This window comes from Zeus faber (genome assembly GCF_960531495.2).
Source record: "Zeus faber genome assembly, chromosome: 1".
In the NCBI taxonomy this organism is placed as follows: domain Eukaryota; kingdom Metazoa; phylum Chordata; class Actinopteri; order Zeiformes; family Zeidae; genus Zeus; species Zeus faber.
The window spans coordinates 23,201,086-23,219,004 of NC_137193.1; the positions used below are offsets into that span (position 1 = coordinate 23,201,086).

The following is a 17,919-nucleotide window of genomic DNA, read 5'->3' on the forward strand; positions in this document are numbered from 1 at the left end:
TTCCCAGGCAGGAATGTCTCTACGTGGCAATAGATGGATGGGGGAGGGACCCTGCACTCCCACCAGGGGTCTAATTAGTGGTAGTAGAATAAAGACTATTTAACAAGGCACTTGTTGAGCATTTTGCAAAGTGGAATAACTTTGATTTTTGCACTTTCTTGCTCCAAAACACAGACATAAAAAGTGTGTGTGTATATATACATATAAACATAATACACAGAATAATGAATCGGTATGGTTACTACACTGGAGTACACTGGTATTTATGACCCTGGAACCCACAACGGCAGGGCCGGGCCGTGGTAGGCCCCTCTCCGCCTCCTGCCCCACGGCCGGGGGAGGGGACGCCGTGTCCGGGTACGTGTAGGGCTTTGAGGCGGTCCTTGCGGAAGACGTAGAGCGGGCGCCCCCCCCTCCTACCCTCCACCCTCCACCCCCCTCCCCTCCCAGAAAACGTCCAGAGAAACTCAAAGATGGCACCCTCCGTATCTCAAGTCCTCTCGCTATTACTAATCGGCCTCTCCGCCACCGCGGTGCTGGCCCAGTACGAGAAGTACAGCTTCAGGAGCTTCCCCCGGAACGAGCTCATGCCGCTGGACTCGGCGTACAAGCACGCGCTGGACCAGTACACGGGGGAGAAGTGGAAGGAGACCGTGGAGTACCTGGAGGTGTCCCTGCGGCTCTACCGCCTGCTGCGGGACAGCGAGGCCTTCTGCAACCTGAACTGCAGCTCCCTGCGTCTGGACGACGAGCAGCGGTTCGCCGAGTTCCCGGAGCTGCGGGCCTTCGGAAACGTCATGCGGCGGGCGCAGTGCCTGAAACGGTGCAAGCAGGGGCTGCCCGCCTTCAGGCAGTCCGTGCCGGCCCGGGACACCGTGGAGGAGTTCGAGAGGAGGGAGCCCTACCGATACCTGCAGTATGCATACTTTAAAGTGAGTGAATATGTGTCAAAAAATGTTTCGATTCAAAAATAACTTTTGCAAAACTAAAATAAACAAACAAAAAAAAAACAATCATAACGAAAACTATTTTAAAGTCCTTTAGAAACTGTTACTTTACAATTTGACTGTAGATGAAATGTTTGAGATGAAGGTGTACATTTCCAAAAAGGATATTTACGAGCGATATACGAGTTTCACCAAGTTAAGAGATTTCTCAAACATCCACACTTATATTGATTGATTTATTTGACGTTTCCTCAACTTAAAATCGAGAGATGAAGCTATACGTTTTAAGTTAAAACCCATCTCAAAAAGTTAAAGCGTTCTTAACATCGATACAGTGACACATTGCAATGGTGGTTGTTTTCATAGTAGCACTGATTTCCCCCCTGTAGTAGGGTCGTGACGTCATCCGCATGCCACGGATGCATAGGGGGGGGTCTGTCCTCAAAAATGGCAGATCCTTTTTACCTTGGCTATATTAGCGTCGGACGACACCATCTCTGACCACAAAACAAACCTTTTCTGCAGCGAAGTTCACAAACCGTCATTTTTAATGAAGCGCGTTCGTTGGCGTCTCTGTCTTCTCGCCAGTCTGACAACCTGGCCAAGGCGGTGTCCGCTGCCCACACCTTCCTGCTGAAGCATCCAGACGATGAGATGATGCAGAGGAACATGGCGTACTACAAGAGTCTGCCCGGTGCCGATGAACACCTCAAGGACCTGGAGACCAAGTCCTATGAGGTACATGCTGTAAACACAAAGCCTTCCGCCGGGCGTACACCATCAGACGGCTGCCGCTGAATGGGAGTATTTCACCTGTCGTCTCGTGTCTCAGACGCTGTTCGTCCGTGCGGTGCGGGCGTATAATGGAGACAACTACCGGACATCCGTGTCCGACATGGAGCTGGCGCTGCGAGACTACCTCAAAGTCTACGACGAGTGTCTGGCCGCGTCAGAGGGCGCCAGGGAGGTCAAAGACTTCAAGGACTTCTACCCCTCCATCGCTGGTCAGTGTCTCCATTTAATGTCCTTATCCCGTCTCTCACTTTTCCTCATGCATGTCCGTCATTGCGCCCACATCTGAAACAATCACCAGCGATCCACTGTTCACCATTTAGGTTTTGCGCTCTACTGTATACTCATTTGTTCTGAGAAATAAACACTTATATAAGTAGTTGTTGTCCCTAAATGTGTGTTCCTCTCCAGATCACTACACCGAGGTCCTGGAGCGGAAGGTGAAGTGCGAGAGTGAGCTGACACCCGTCGTCGGAGGTTTTGTTGTGGAGAACTTTGTGGCCACCATGTATCACTACCTGCAGTTTGCCTATTACAAATGTGAGAATATTTCTTTTTTTTTTACAATATTGCTTACTTATAGCTTGTATTACAACAGTCTATTTAAGAGCTTTTTAATTGGTGTAAAAAAACAAATCATGACCTGTTTTATCAAGTATCTACTGCCTCCTAATTGTCCTCTCAAGAGATGGCAACTGAAGTCCAAAATACTTAAAATGCTATTATTTGCACGTTTGACCTAGTTACTGTTTTTCTGTTGTAATCCCTATTGCAACAGAAAGACATTGACATTGATTCCATAGTTACTACCGATCATTGTTTCGCACCCAAAGCTCCTTTTGTCAACTACCTTTGTAAAAAAAGGGTCCTATTATTATTTTAAAACCGACACGTGCACTCGCTGTGAATTAAAAGCGTTCCTACTCCTTCTGCCTCTGCCGTGGCAGTCTAGTAAGCTGGTCAGCCATTTCAAAACTTCAATTTGAGCGGATGCTACGTTCACTTGTGCTGTTGATTTATGACGTTAGTAATACTTTTAGTCAGTCATGGTAGTTAACAGTTGCTAATACGTGATGTTGAATTGCTAAACACTCCCCATATTCCAGTTTGAGGAGGAAATCAACAAGTAAAATTGCCTGGAGGATACCTTCCATATTCAAATGTTAAAATCAATATATTTGGGCTGGAACATGTTGGTTTCAATACAATTCAATGCGGCTGGTTTTTTTTTAAATCTTTATATGTATATTACATGTACAATTAATCGTCCATATTTAGTAAATATAAATGAATACATATTTAGTAAACATACCTATTTTACGTTTTAGTAAACGACATGAAGAACGCGGCGCCGTGCGTGGCCAGCTACATGTTGTTCGACCCCAACGACGAGGTGATGAAGAACAACGTGGCCTACTACCAGTTCCACAAGGACAAGTGGGGGCTGACAGACGAGGACTTCCTCCCCAGAGTGGTGAGACACCAACCACTGTCACCTGCTCCTGTTTTCCACTTTGTTTTTTTTGTTTTTTTTTATGTAATAATCACCCTGTGAGAACAGTGAGAACACAAACACAAGCCCTCTTTGTGTGTGTGTGTGTGTGTGTGTGTGTGTGTGTGTGTCTGTTCTAGGAAGCCGTGCGATACCACAACCAGACCACCTTGCAGCTACAGATGCTGGAGTTCTCCAGGCAGCGGCTGGTGAGCGACGATGAGGTAGGTGCCCGTGTATACACACTTTTGTGTGTGTTTTTATGTGCCACGTCCCAAGGTGCTTCCAGAACATTATCTAGGTCAAGTAAAGATCAGATCAGAGTTTTCGATTTAAAATCTGCAAATCCCCGTTTCTCCCTTTGTTTTGAGTTTATCTGAGCGCATGCAGGTTTTCAGGTTATTGTGTTATGGGGAAAGGGCAGATTTCGGAACTTTTTTCAGCAGCTGATGCCGTCGTACCACAATAAAGCGCTTGCACGTACACTCCTGTATTTCCATCTTGAGCCTCTAGGTGGCAGAGTGAAATTAGGATTTTGATCAAGTCATGTTTGTGATGGAGCACAATGACCGTGACCATCAGGGCTGCATAATATAAGCCAGGATTACATGCTTATTCTGGTGAATTCCATTCTATTTCCAACGGTAATCCTTTTAGTAATGCTAGGTATGAGGATCGTATCCCCACGAGTGGGAGGTAATATGCTTTCTCACTGTGTGGAGATGGCTCTCAAAGCAGAAATCAAAACGTTCAATGTACACTGTTCTCAATGTTTCTTCTTTGTGTGTGTTTATGTCCACAGGGGGAGGTGGTGGAGTTTATAGACGAGTTCCTCGATGAGAATGAATAGCCGACATTGGAGACACAACATTGGCCAAACACTGAAAAATAACACAACAAACCGGAAAAACACACAAACTTCCCGGCTCGTCGCATCCTCACTATTTATTCGGCAGTTTAGGGACGTTGATTGGTTACTGGTTACTGTTTGTAGCTTTTTAATTTGCAGTGTGAGAGCATCACTATTTTTTTTACCTTCTGACTTTGTGCACTAAGTAAATATCAAAGTGATATTAGCCTGCAATGGCTAAATGGGATGATGATGACGCTGATGATGATGATGATGGTTTTTTTTTATTCACTGTTTTTACTCACTACAAAGAAATTGCTTTTTGTCCTTAGAAAGGTGGTTTATGGGTGTTTTTGCAAAAACAAATGACATGAACCATAACATTCATAAAGTACTGTATCTTCACAGTGTTGAGTTGTTGGATTGTTCTATTTGATCTGTGAAGAGTCTGTTGAGCGTCTGTGACGTAACTTCCATTCAATGAACCCTAATCAGGCCTGTGTCACCGCTGTGCAGAGCATCGCTTCCAGAAAAATACAGTGAGTCGTTTAATAATGTTTGAACATTGAGTCTCTGTGCAGTTTGTCACACAGTGGTGTCAAAAAAATGGGGAACATTCTCTTGCATTCCCTCTGTTACCACCTCTCAATCTTCAGAATTCTGCCTTTCTTTCTTTCCCTATTCCCGGCACTGCCCTGACTCTCTTTGATGGCGGCCCCGGGTTCTGGTGAAATTCTGATTGGCAAGAGTAGAGGTCAGAGGTCATACTCACACCTTTCGATGTGGAAAAAGGCACTAAATAGTTTGTGATCATCTCCAATTTAATTTGAATTATATACTGTAATAGTTGATCATTGCATAATGACGACAAAGTCAATAATAAATAGATCTGATGTCACAAAAGTAACCCTGGAACACACATTTTTAGGAATTTATTGCAAACTACAGTCAGAGAATATATACAGTACACCCTTTATTGTCATTTTATACACAACATTTGTCATTTGACATGAGGAAGTGACCACATCATTCTTAAAAGCATTTGCATGAATCCCTCAAAAACCAAGCTGCACATAAACACGTGATTCCAAATGCAGATTCCATTTCAATTTTATATTTTAGATGTTTTTCCTCAACAGATATCCTTATCAGGCAACACGAGACCAGGCAGCCACTTGAGTGTGATAGGTAGATGTAGAATCAGAAAAATGGGAAAGGAGTTACAATGTGGAAAGAGGTGTCTGAAAACGGCTGAGCCTGTATGTTATGGAAATGCATGTTACAATATATTTGACACCCACAAGTCATGTTACTATGTACAACAGTCAATTAGGCCGACAGTCAACATATTCATATTTACAAAAAACAATGCTCACCACAGAAAATCAACAAGATTTTGCCCAATATATATCATTCATGTTGTTAGATTCAAGTCAGTATATTTTATTTTCGTTGTCTTTTTTTTGATTTTCCAACTTAAATTAAATCAGGGGGAACACACAATCACATAAAGACCTTTCTAAATTCTACATATTGCAATTCCTAAAACAGTTTAAGCATAAACAGATGATAATTTATGCTGGACCTGTTCACAAAACACAACATATAAACATACAATACAATGTCAATAACAAATACATATAAGGAAAACCATAACGTACAGATATGACTCACATTGACACAATACATTTTTGGTCTGGAAGCCATGGCTTTTCTATGATTCTATTAGCACAATTTTCAGTTGTTTTTTAAATATAATTTCTATACAGTACAGAATATTTTTTGGGGATTCTCATAGAAGAGACTTTGATTTATTTGCAGTTATTAGTATTTAAACATTTTTCTGCATTCAAAATAATAATTTGATCAAGTATTCAGTCCTACCAAATAATTCAACAAAGCCCTACACTTTCAAAGCATTAATCTAAAACCAAATAATTCCATTTGCACAGAAAATGTATGTATGTATGTGTATATATATATATATATATATATAATTACATTTTCTTAAGTTATTACAAAAAATGTATCTAAAATGAAATAAACCAACAAGTGACCCAATAACCTAATAGGTTTCTTGTCATTTGTAATTTCATTTCATTACAAGACATTCATGCTATATATTAAATGTCTGTTAGCCACGTCAACAGCTAATGGTCAGTCACAATCTAATGGTAGGTTATTTCTGTTTCCATGGCAGCACTGGGCGTTTGATCTCAGTTCTGATTCCATGCGGCGTCCTTCATCCAGACTCTGGTCTCCTCACTGGGACCTTCAAACATGACACACCGATGACCGGCAGATCACACTCACATGAGAGCCACTCACACACAGGCAAGCACAGACAGTAGTGCACACACACACACACACACACACACCCACACACACACACACACACACACACACACACACACACATTTACTAGACAGCCACACTAAATCTCTCACTAGCCGATTGTCAAAACCAGCACAGATCCCCTGTACAGACGGGAAGTCTCAAAATGCTTCCGGGTCTCTGGTCTCAAACCCTTTTTCAATTCTCATACTTTCCTTACTGTCCCTGTCTTTATTTGTAATTGCACTCTCTCGCCTGATGTAAAGGTCAGTTCCTTCCTTCCTTCTGACAAAAGCAAAGTAGTTCAGTCCAGCTTGTTCAGGGCTGTCTCCGCCCACAGCTGCAGCAATTATCAAAAGTCTGAACTTCAGCACCTTTGCGATGGGAGTAAGAATGCAGAGTACATCTCTATAGCAACATATTCAGTGGCACATAACGGAGATGAAAATACACAGAGAGAAATCAACGTCATCGGCACAAAACAACAGTATGACAACATAAAGGACAAGTATATCAGACAGCAACATAACACAAAATAATCGTTACCACAATGTCCAAGGGCCTTGAAGGTTAAAGTCTTTTTCATTTCCAGGCAGAAATTGTCCTCTGCTGTCATTAGATACAGCATATTCTGTCTCTTTACCTTCTCTGTGCGAGACATGATTTTCATGACGTCTTGACGCTAAACATAAGCGATTTCGATACTTCATCACCAAAAGCCCTATGATACATACCATCTTTTATACTTTGTCTTGAAATTGAGTTCTTAGTCATGTTATAAGCAGTCTCAAGCAGCAAAAACCCGGGCTGCAGCACAACTTGACTATTCAAACTCATCAGATGTTTCTTCACTGTCTGCCAAGTTAGGCCCCTACAAGCCCCCCGTCTCCCTTGCATCCCCCCATGCATGCCTCCCACCCCTGCCTACAGCGTTCATCCTTCTTTCTTTCCATCTCTTACTTTGTTACACCTTCTGCTGCATCTCCATCTGCTGGCCCTGGCTGTTCTTACTCTGCCCCTTCCCGTTCATCTCATACATTGAGCTCTTCTGCTGCCGCTGTCGGTAGCACCATGCTCCAACAATGGCTGCGGTAGCGACTGCGCACACTGCAACAATGATGGCTGCAACTATGGGACCCCTGCTTGTTGATGTGGGAGGAGAGGGAGGACATTCCTCACCGGTGCAGATAGCCTCCCCCATTTCTCCTTCCACCTGCCCCGTCTCCCGAGCCTGCCCTGTTAGGTCACTCTCGGTAAGCTCCTCATTCGCCCCTCCAGTCCTAGCAATAATGTCATTGCCGAACTTCGTTGAACCAGGGCCGGGAACTAGGTAGGGATGATCAGATGGGACCTCCTCCCAAGAATGGGTGGGATCAGTGTGGTATGTATGGTAGTTCTGCGTCTCGGAGAATGAGATGGAGTCCACAAACTCGTGGCTGTCGGGGGAGGGAGAATCACTGGGATTGAGGCCAGGCCAGATACCTTCCACTCTGCCCTGTGCTGAGTCAGGCACCCTGGTGGGCAGCTCTGCAATCTCTGTGAAGCTGGTGTAAGGGCTTGGCCGACTCATTTCTATCTCATTGGGCTTGTCCGTCCCAGGCACCTGCTCCTTGCCTTCTGGTCCTGCCCCTCCTTCTGTAGAGCCACCTCGCTCAGTCTCCTCTGGTGCGACTGGGTAGCCATCCAACCAGGTTTGGTCTGTTGTGGTTGTAGGCTCTCCCACAGCTTCCTTCTGGGTGACGGACTGAGGTTCATCCGTGGCCATAGGAAAGACCTCATGATGATGACTATCATCATCAGGGTCATCATGGTCTTCATAGCTGTCATGCCCATCATACTCAGGATCACTGTGGTCTGCATCGTCATAGCGATCGTGATCCATATGACTTTCACTGTCATCTTCATGACCACCTGGCAGGGGATGTTCCTTGCTATCATCATGGCCATCATGATCTGAGTGTTCGTCAGAGCCATTGGGATGCTCATCGTGGTTCTCGGATACATCTTCCCGGTCATCATAACTTTCCTGTGAGTGATCCTCATCATAGCTCTCATCTTGATCATCATATTCCCTTTGGCCTCCATATAGGACGCGATCCCGGTCATCTTCATGTTCACCCATATCATAATGGTCACTGTGATCCGCATCATCTTCATAGTGATCACGCTGAGCCGGAATGTAATGGTCATCACGGTCATCTTGATCCTCACGGCGACTGTCATCATGGTCATCAGGGCCATTATGGTCAACATGCTCCTCATGGTCTCCGGGGCGGCTGTTGTCATGGTCATCATGATCATCATGGTCATCATGGCCATCATGGTCATCATGGCCATCATGGTCCTCATGGTCATTATGGTCTTCATGGTCACGCTGGTGACTGTTATCATTGTCATCATTGCCATCATGGTCATCATTATCATCATGGTCAATATGTTCATGAAGGTCATCATGATCATCATGATCATCATGGTGACTGTCTTCATAGGTGTCCTGGTCACCATGGTGACTGTCGTTATGGTCCTCTTCATCATCATGGTGACTGTCATGGTGGTCATCTTGATTGTCATGCTTGTCGTCAAGATCATAATGTTCATCATGATCATCAAGGTTAACAGTATGTTGATGTTGACCCTCTTTGCTTGCAAACTCTTTGCTCTCTTCTGATTGGCCACCATCAGCTGTAGCAGTCTGCGTGATTGGGTTAGTTAGGATAGGATGTCCCTCCTGCTGGAAGGCCTCAGAGGGGAACCAGAAAAGGTGCTTTTGAGAGAGCAGGGAAACCGGTGCTTCTGTTGCTACGGCAGCATCTGACCTAGCTTGCAACTCCTGCTCCTGCGCCAGTCCTGGATGATTTCCGTGCATTTCATTTTCATGCACAACCTCCACTTTGTCAAGGGTTAGCTCTTCTCCTCTTGCCTCCTCTTCCTGTCCCTGTTGGTCTTGATGCTCATCTCCCACTTCTACAGCGAAGATGGCCTCGTGTTCCGGGAAACTCCTCTGTCCTACTGTGTATGGCGCTTCATGTACCTCCTCAGGCACCTCGCCATTAGCCTCACTTGCTATTTCTCTCTCACTGTTATCGTCCGGTTCAGTGTAGCCATCTGTGAACTCATCCTCATAATCGACATGGGGTTCAGTCGCATCTGTGGAAAGAGCATTGTTTGCTTGGTCAGTGAGGCGAGCAAAGACATTTCAAGCTAATTTAAGCTTTATACATTTACACCTAAAGCACTGATATATCTACATGGAGCACAGTAGTGAAGTTGTGACATGATCTTTCTGCCTGAAGCTCTAAGGAGAAGCAGGCTAGACGTTTGGCTTGTTAGGATGGCCCTCGCCCCATTTCCCCTCCACTGTGAACTAGGCCATGCTATGGCATGTCACACTGAGGTGTAATGGCTGTATTTTGTATCCTACCTCACAACTGACACTCTGTTTTCCAAAAGTTACAAATCAAGAAACCAGTCACTTAATAACACTTGAACCTAACATCATGTCAAGGTCAGACCTCAAAACCACCTCTCTCTCGTTCTGTCTGGCTCACTTTACCTGCATTTTTTTTCACAGGTCAAACACCTTCTTACCTTTAACACATATCTGCACCAGCCCATACCACTCTCCACAGCTGTCGCACAACAAGCTGAATGCACTGTGGCCATGGGGCATCACATAGCCTGGTGCACACATGTACAGGAGTTCATCGCCCATCTCAAAGCCACTGTTCCCCTGGAGACGTGTGTAAGGAAAGGATGGAGGGTCGCCACATGGCACGCCTGTCAATAACAAACAAAGAGTTCCATGCCATTCACAACAAGAAGGAATCTGCATCTTGGTATTCATATAGAAGGACTTTCTATCAGAATGTCTAGATATCTAACATCTTATTGATTCTCCTTATCGATATCCATTAATTACAATAAATATCATGAGGTGGCTAACTGTACATCCAGAGTTCAACGTTGACTCTGAAACTCTGGAACTGCAAACTTCAAAACCCTCATTTCCCAAACCCCATAGAACCTCCTGAATCCAAAGTAAAGCCCTTAGCCAAACTATCTGAACCTAGAGGCTTAGCTTTACTTTCCTCTGTGTGAAGAGGCTCTGAGGCTGCCGTCCTTACCTGCAGTGGAGGGCTCATTCCTGCCCCACGGTGTGCGGAGCCCAAACAGACACACTAGCTGCACTGTTTATGAGAAGAGACCAATATTGATGCCCAATATTGGTCTGATCCAAGAACAACTTCTGGCTCTTTCCCCTCTCAAGGCTAAACCAACTGGGATGGGTGTGTGGAGTGCAGCTTTAACTCTCATATGGTTCATTTATCGGTTATATCATCATATGCAGATATGTGCATTACAAGATGTTAAATTATGGATAGTATCCAATAGTATCAGATAGACAGATACTATTGGATAAGCACACACACACACACACACACACACACACACACACACACACACACATACACACACACCGAACATCTAAATCCTAGTGGATTCAGTGTTTAAAGAGAAGTGGGAGGGAAAGAAGTAACAAAGTCTCTTTCACACCTCAGTAAATAGCGAGTTGCAAACTTACACACACACACACACACACACACACACACACACACACCCACACACCCACACACACACCCACGCACCCACACACCCACACACACACACACACACACACACACACACACACATACACACACACACACTTTTACATATAAACACTGACATTCATAATCACATCACATCTGTTATCCATTCATATTCTAAACTACGGATTCTTCACCACTCCAAATAAGGGGACAGCCCACAAATATTTGTACTATGAGTGCATGTGCGTGCGTGCTCACTAACCCTTTTCTTTGACACAGAAAGCACCCAGGTGAGCCACGTCTTCTGTGCCATTCTCTGATCTCACATCCACGACTTTCAGCGCACTGCCCACATTCCTACACACTGTGGTCCTGGAGACAGACAGACAGACAGACAGACAGACAGACAGACATGGGGAAGTGTGATAAATTGATGAGGAAAGACAAAGTAGTGGCTGATACGTTATATGGCTCAAATACCCTACAAAGAAACATGAGATGGATGTAGTGGGATAATGAAACACTTGCTTTACTATTGGGGTCGGTCATAACTACACTCTGTACTTTAATACCTGTGTGTATTTCAAAACACACACATAGACATGCATATACACAATGACAGACACATACATATGTCTATATCATGTCTATTCATAATGTCTAATCAAAGCATGTACATTCTTAAGTAATAATATCACACGTACAGGAGCTTCTCTTGCTTACACATTCCGAAGCAAGCAAGCATGTACACTGTATTTAAATGGTAAAAGCACTTAGAACACAGACCCATATACATAGAGATCACACACACTCAGAGAATACCACTCAATACACAGATAGGCAGAAATATCACACACATGACCAAAGTAATATGCAACCTTAAATAGCCTAATCATTATTTTAATGAAAAATAACGTTGCCACCATTGTGTAGCTGATATTTTTTTCATCATACATCATCACTTACAAGACGGGCTATACTAGACGCTGGCTGTATGGAGCCTAGGGGCCATATTGTACCTGTAGAGGCACAGCCGCAGGAAATGGAGCAATCAGCGGAATAAGTGAGAGAGAAGAGACCTTAAATGTTGGAGAGGAAGTCAGAGGAGAAGGGTCTGGATTTCTGTGTGCTCAGCAGCTACTAAATGAAATGGGGTGGCTTGGAATTGCGTATTGTGGCTCTGAATCTGATGTGGACCATTTGTATGACTCCCCTGAACAGAGCCAAAGACATCGATCACCTTGGCCCTTGCACTAGTCTTGTGGCTGCATACAGAAGGCTACTCAGGAACTTCACCATAATAAGTGTAATCAAAATCCAACAAATTAAAAATTCCCAATACAGTAAAACCAACCAGTTGCGATCAACCAAGTACAACAAGCATTGCATGAAATGGTCCAAAGTAATTGATGAGTTCTGGGTCCAGAGATAAATGCAGGTGAGTGGAAAATTATGACATCACATGCAAACGGGACTTTACAGGAAATTCACCAACACCGTGATGAGGCCTCTCTATTAAAGAGACTCTTTAATTTTCAAAAATTGACAATATGCAAAGTTGGTACCTCAACAAGGGGTTGGAGGGGGAATGTGAGTATGTATGCATTTTACCTGCACACATACATGATGTATGTAATAACTTGTGTTCACATTCGATGGAGAAAAATGGGCAGGGCGAGGATGGACGGAGACAGAGTGTCCATGAGGTAATGTTGCTTGAACAGAAGTATCTGCGACCTACAATCTGCTGTTTGCTCACCTCCCTTTTTCTCACCAACACAAGGGCGGAAGGAGTGAGTTCATGCAGAGGAGGACAAGCAAAGAAACAGGGCTGAACGCAGCCTCAGACACAGAAGGAGGGGCAGACGGAAGAACGTGTGAAACACTGTGAAACATGGTAGGAGGATGTGAAAGCTGATATCCACCGGCCAACACAGAGAACAAGAGACAGAGAGGGAAATATGTGTGAATTTTCCGCTAAACATACATTCAAATTTTAGGGCAGCCACCGAGTTCGGTTTCGTAAACAGTCTACATCAGCACTTTGTAAATTTTTATTCTACGATGTCCAGGACATTTGAAAATGTGGATCACACTTTTTAGCTTGGAAGCATGTAAAGAGAAATAGTACCGTCAGTGTTTGGAGTGCTCTTTCATCATGAATATATTGAATGATCGTGAAAACCCCCGCCAGACAGTGCTGGTGAAACAAACTGGAATTTAATCATCAAGCAACAATTTCTCCTCCAACATTTCCAACCCAGTTTGGCCCTTACGTATTTCCTCACTAAAGAACATCTTATTATAACACATTCTGTGCTATGAGGCAGAAACTCAACTCGAGTCAACTTTATGGGCTCACTTAGAGGCGACAATAAAGTGCTTACTTTTATTGTCTTTCATCCCATCTGAGTACCTGTCTGTATATTTGTCTATTATTTCCCACTCTTGCTCTGGGCCCGGGGAGCTGTGCGGCATGTTACCGTAGAGATGCGAGGTGCAAATGGAGGCAGTTTTCGACATGACACCCTGACTCAGAATTCTCCTCTCCACCAGAGAGGAACAGAGGAGTCTTTCTCTCTCTCGCTCTCTCTCTCTCACTGAAATGTGCGATTCCCCTCTCCTACTGCTCTCTGCCTGGAAGAATTCACTTTCATTTCACCTCGTCCACTAGTTTGTATGTGTCTGTCAAGCATTGCACACACACACACACACGCACGCACGCATACACAAACTTTAGATTTCCGGATCTGAATATCAACATCTCATCTGTCACACACACACACACACTCACACACACACCTCACACAATAAAAGACTCCTAACACACAACACACACATTACTTTTACTTTGTTTCTTACCCCACGGTGCCGTCGTACAGCCATCCTTGGGTGCATGCAGAGAAGGAGCACTCTAGCACGGCGTGACGGAGCTCGTCAGCCGTCGCCAAGCGGGCGTCCTGAGTGGCACACGCCCTCTGCGCCCCATCAACGCCCTGTAGGTGAGAGGAACTCCTGAGCCCCAGCAGGAACACACGGCCTGGGGAGAGAGGGAGATCACAGCTCAGAACTATAGTACAACTATATCTAGAACAAATGTTCTATCTATCTATCTATCTATCTATCTATCTATCTATCTATCTATCTATCTATCTATCTATCTATCTAATTATCTGCTCTTTTGACAGAAAGGAACACAAATCAGAATGAGGATCAGTTTATTTGGCCAAGTACATTTTCCTATACAAAGAATTTGCCTCTGTCAGGGTTGGAGCATTGTTGTAAAGACAAGTAACATAAAAAAAACCCTCAAAAATCTTCAATTGTATTAAAATGCTATGGCAGGGTGCCAGGTGGCAGTATGGTTGCTGCTATTGACTGTGGGTATACATTTAAATATAGTTGGGATGTTTCTGTAAGGGATAATACATGTGTATACAATATAGACATGGATAACAACACACGACAAAGAACACTACAAATTCAAGATATTTTTATAATAAATATAATAATAAAAATAATCTATTTTTTTGACATCATTATTAAAAATGACTAAAAGGGAGTGATGAGTGGGTTCAGTGTTTTTTTAAATAAAACATGGATGTCTGTGAACAGAATCCGAATCTGAGGTGGACGAAATGGGAGCCACAACCCTCAGAACACAAAAAAGATTCACTTCTAAACACTAAGAAGTCAGTCTTGTCTCAGCTACTGCTATCGTTCCAAGAAAAGGGAAAATGCGACGGGGGAGACGATGAAAAAGGAACTAAGATGATAGGTAAGTCAAACTGGTTGAAGGTTTTCTCAAATCAATTTTGAATATAGGTGAATATGAATGTGAATATAGACCATACTAGCGGAATTATTATATATAATAAGACATTTATAATAATAAATTATAGCATATAATTATATTTTTTCCTATATCTTATGTATTTTAATTCAGCATTTTTACAAATAACGGGAAATCTGAGTTTCGACCCTCTGACAGATCCAGACACGCGCCTTGGACACTCCAGTGGCTCTATCCTTTCACGCACGGGTCTGCACGCACGGGTCTGTCCAGGTTCAAATATTTATAAACCAGATAATAACTTGTTAAAAAAAAAAAAAAAAAGAAACCCCTTACCGTCTGAATTAACAACAGAAGCCATGGCAAGACAGGCTGCACATCCGAAAAAGGATGACAGAACACTGCCAGGGCTGTAGCGCTCCAACATCTTAGAAATGTTTCCTTTCAATTGGGAAAACTTTTTTTTGGTTCGGTTCAATAAAATGAAGAAAAGTGTATTATAACTCTCTCGGGGGTTCAGGAAGACTCCGGTTATTTCCCTCGGAGAGATGGACTGAACCGATGGACCGCGGAACGGTTTATCCCCCAAATAATACCTGCGCGAGCACATGAAGCACCGGCGTGAAAACTCGCGTCCACCCGTCAGTAAATACGTCACGGCTCAGAATCTGAAGGGTGGGCAGCGGGAGAAGGAGGGGGGAGGCAGGGGAGAAAGGGGATGAGAGGGAGAGAGAGAGAGAGAGAGTGTAAAAATATTATTATTATTATTATTATTATTATTATTATTATTATTATTATTATTATTAGTTGTAGTAGTGGTAGTACTGGTATTATTATTTACTTCCCGTATACACAGTATGAACGTGTTTGGATGTATAGGATGGAGAAACAAGACACTTCCCCTTAGTACACATGTATTTACATAATACATGTACGGTATATGTATATACTTTAGATGACCTTTTTTTATATTTTTAAGTGCAGAGTTTACACAGATCGGCCTTTTCAGTCCATATCTTTATTTGTATTGACGTCAGCACCTAGCTCTTTAGATTTTAAACAACTAAGTTTGCATTTTTCTATACTGGGTTATACCTGTATACATGTTTTTAACTGCAAAGTTTACCTTTTATATTTAAGGTTACAAGACTGAAACATGTACATTTCTCTATTTAAGTTGTACGTATTATTTAAATTTGCCAATGCAAATTGCCAATAACTGGCCTTTTTAATTGCCTTTTGAAAAAAAAATGAATTGAGAGAGAGAGAGAGAGAGAGAGAGAGAGAGGGAGAGAGAGAGAGAGAGAGGGAGGGTGAGAGACAGAAAGAGAAAGGGGGGGTGAGAGAACTGAAATAGATGAGCAGTCTGTTGGTTTGTATGCAACTGCTAATTAAATGATTCAGTGTTTGATTTCTGTCATTCTGAAAAAATAACATGATGGGATTAAAGTGAAAGGGGTGATTTGACTGAAAAGGAAGAGTGAAGACATCAGGTTGAATAATGACACATTAGCATTGCTTTGCGATGACAACACCTTCACACCAGTTGGTTAATGAGGGGCTATTATCCCCTCGCCAACTGACTTGCTCTTCTCACTCTGAAGTGCCTATGCGCGTGCATGTGTGTGCACAATCCCTTCGGTTAGTGAGATAAAGACGAATGGCCATGACCTATTGGGACCTGCCATGAGTATTGTTTCAATCATCATCTGCAGGCGGAGATAACCAGCATGCAGAGTGACAGCACTAAAGATTCACCACATAAAAATGAAGATTAACAATGAAACTAATATCTGGAACAGTCATGCCAGGTGAAATAAGACAAGGTATCGCAGTGTGCACATATGCCGTTTTACATAATGGCATTTGGGAATGTAAACAGACAGACACTGTAGATATACTGTGAATATGTTGTATACAAACATATGTGTGTATGTTGCGTACGGTTGCCACACATACAAGCACAAGCGCACGCACACGACACACACACACACACACACACACACACACACACACACACACACACACACACACACACACACACACACACACACACCTCGATTCCTTTGGCATTTTCCCAGTTAATAGATTCACCCATGGTGGAGAGGAGGAGCAGGACATAAGTAAGTTCTGGAGGAACGCAGATAACGGCCCGGCTCTCAGTGAGCTCATCTCTGGGCAGAGTCCAGACCCAGGGAGTGGGGGAGGACAACGACAACGATGTGTTTTTGAGTGCCATGCGAGTTTGATACAAAGATGTGAGACGAGACAAGACGCGATGAGAATGCAATGAGCAATACATTCCTAAAGGAGGAAAGGTACAGTAGTTGCTTTCTCATTCTTTCATCGTTTCACTCCCATCCCACTTTTCCCCTCTCACCAGGGCCACTGATTCTTACTTTGTCACTGGATGCTTCCTTCAGAATGATGTAGAATTCTGCTTTTCCACACCCCTACCCTTTTATATTTCCCCATTTCCAATAATGACATTCTTTGTTTTCTATGACTTTTCTCATTCACATGTTCCTCCCTCCATAGTTCCAACACTAAGGCCAGGCTCCCTCAACAAGATGCCAACACACAGAAACCAGGGGGCTTAGGCGAGAGCTGTGTGTGTGTGTGTGTTTGTGGGTCGGGGTCATATCGGAACGGTTGTAGGGACAGCCCTCTGACTATAGGGCTATTTCTGGAGATGAAGGGTGGGGTGGGGGGTGGGAGAGCTTACGAGGAGGAGAGAGACAGTGATTCACACCTCTGCCGTCTCGGAAAGACGGGTGAGAATTATGTTTACCGTGAGTGTCGGCAAGGACTCCGTTACACCACAGGCCCACCGTCCCCGACCACACACAGGTGTGCAATCTAACAGTCATCATCTCCACCCACGTCCACACGCGCCCACCACCCGAGGGAGGCCGTGGCAGGTGCACACTTAGGCATGTGCGCTCACACACACACACACACAGGTGGGCCACAGGAATGCTCGTAGTATGTGTATATGAGTTGACTGGAGAAACATGTCTTGTCCAAATGATGTGTATGGTGCAGCTATGTGAGTGACTCAGAGGAAGGCTCTGACCTTGTGGGTAAGGGCCATGGGAGGGGTGGGGGTGGGGGTGTTACAG

General features: G+C 43.8%; 1 protein-coding gene across 1 annotated transcript; it reads left to right on the forward strand.

The window, feature by feature from the left end:
• Window positions 1-466: 466 nt before the first annotated feature.
• crtap (cartilage associated protein) lies at window positions 467-4,644 on the forward strand. The gene is made up of 7 exons (XM_080000949.1): window positions 467-932; window positions 1,536-1,685; window positions 1,780-1,951; window positions 2,151-2,279; window positions 3,068-3,213; window positions 3,372-3,455; window positions 4,034-4,644. The coding sequence occupies exons 1-7, from the start codon at window positions 474-476 to the stop codon at window positions 4,079-4,081; spliced, it is 1,188 nt and encodes a 395-aa protein (XP_079857075.1). The 5' UTR covers window positions 467-473; the 3' UTR covers window positions 4,082-4,644.
• The last annotated feature ends 13,275 nt before the right edge of the window (window positions 4,645-17,919 follow it).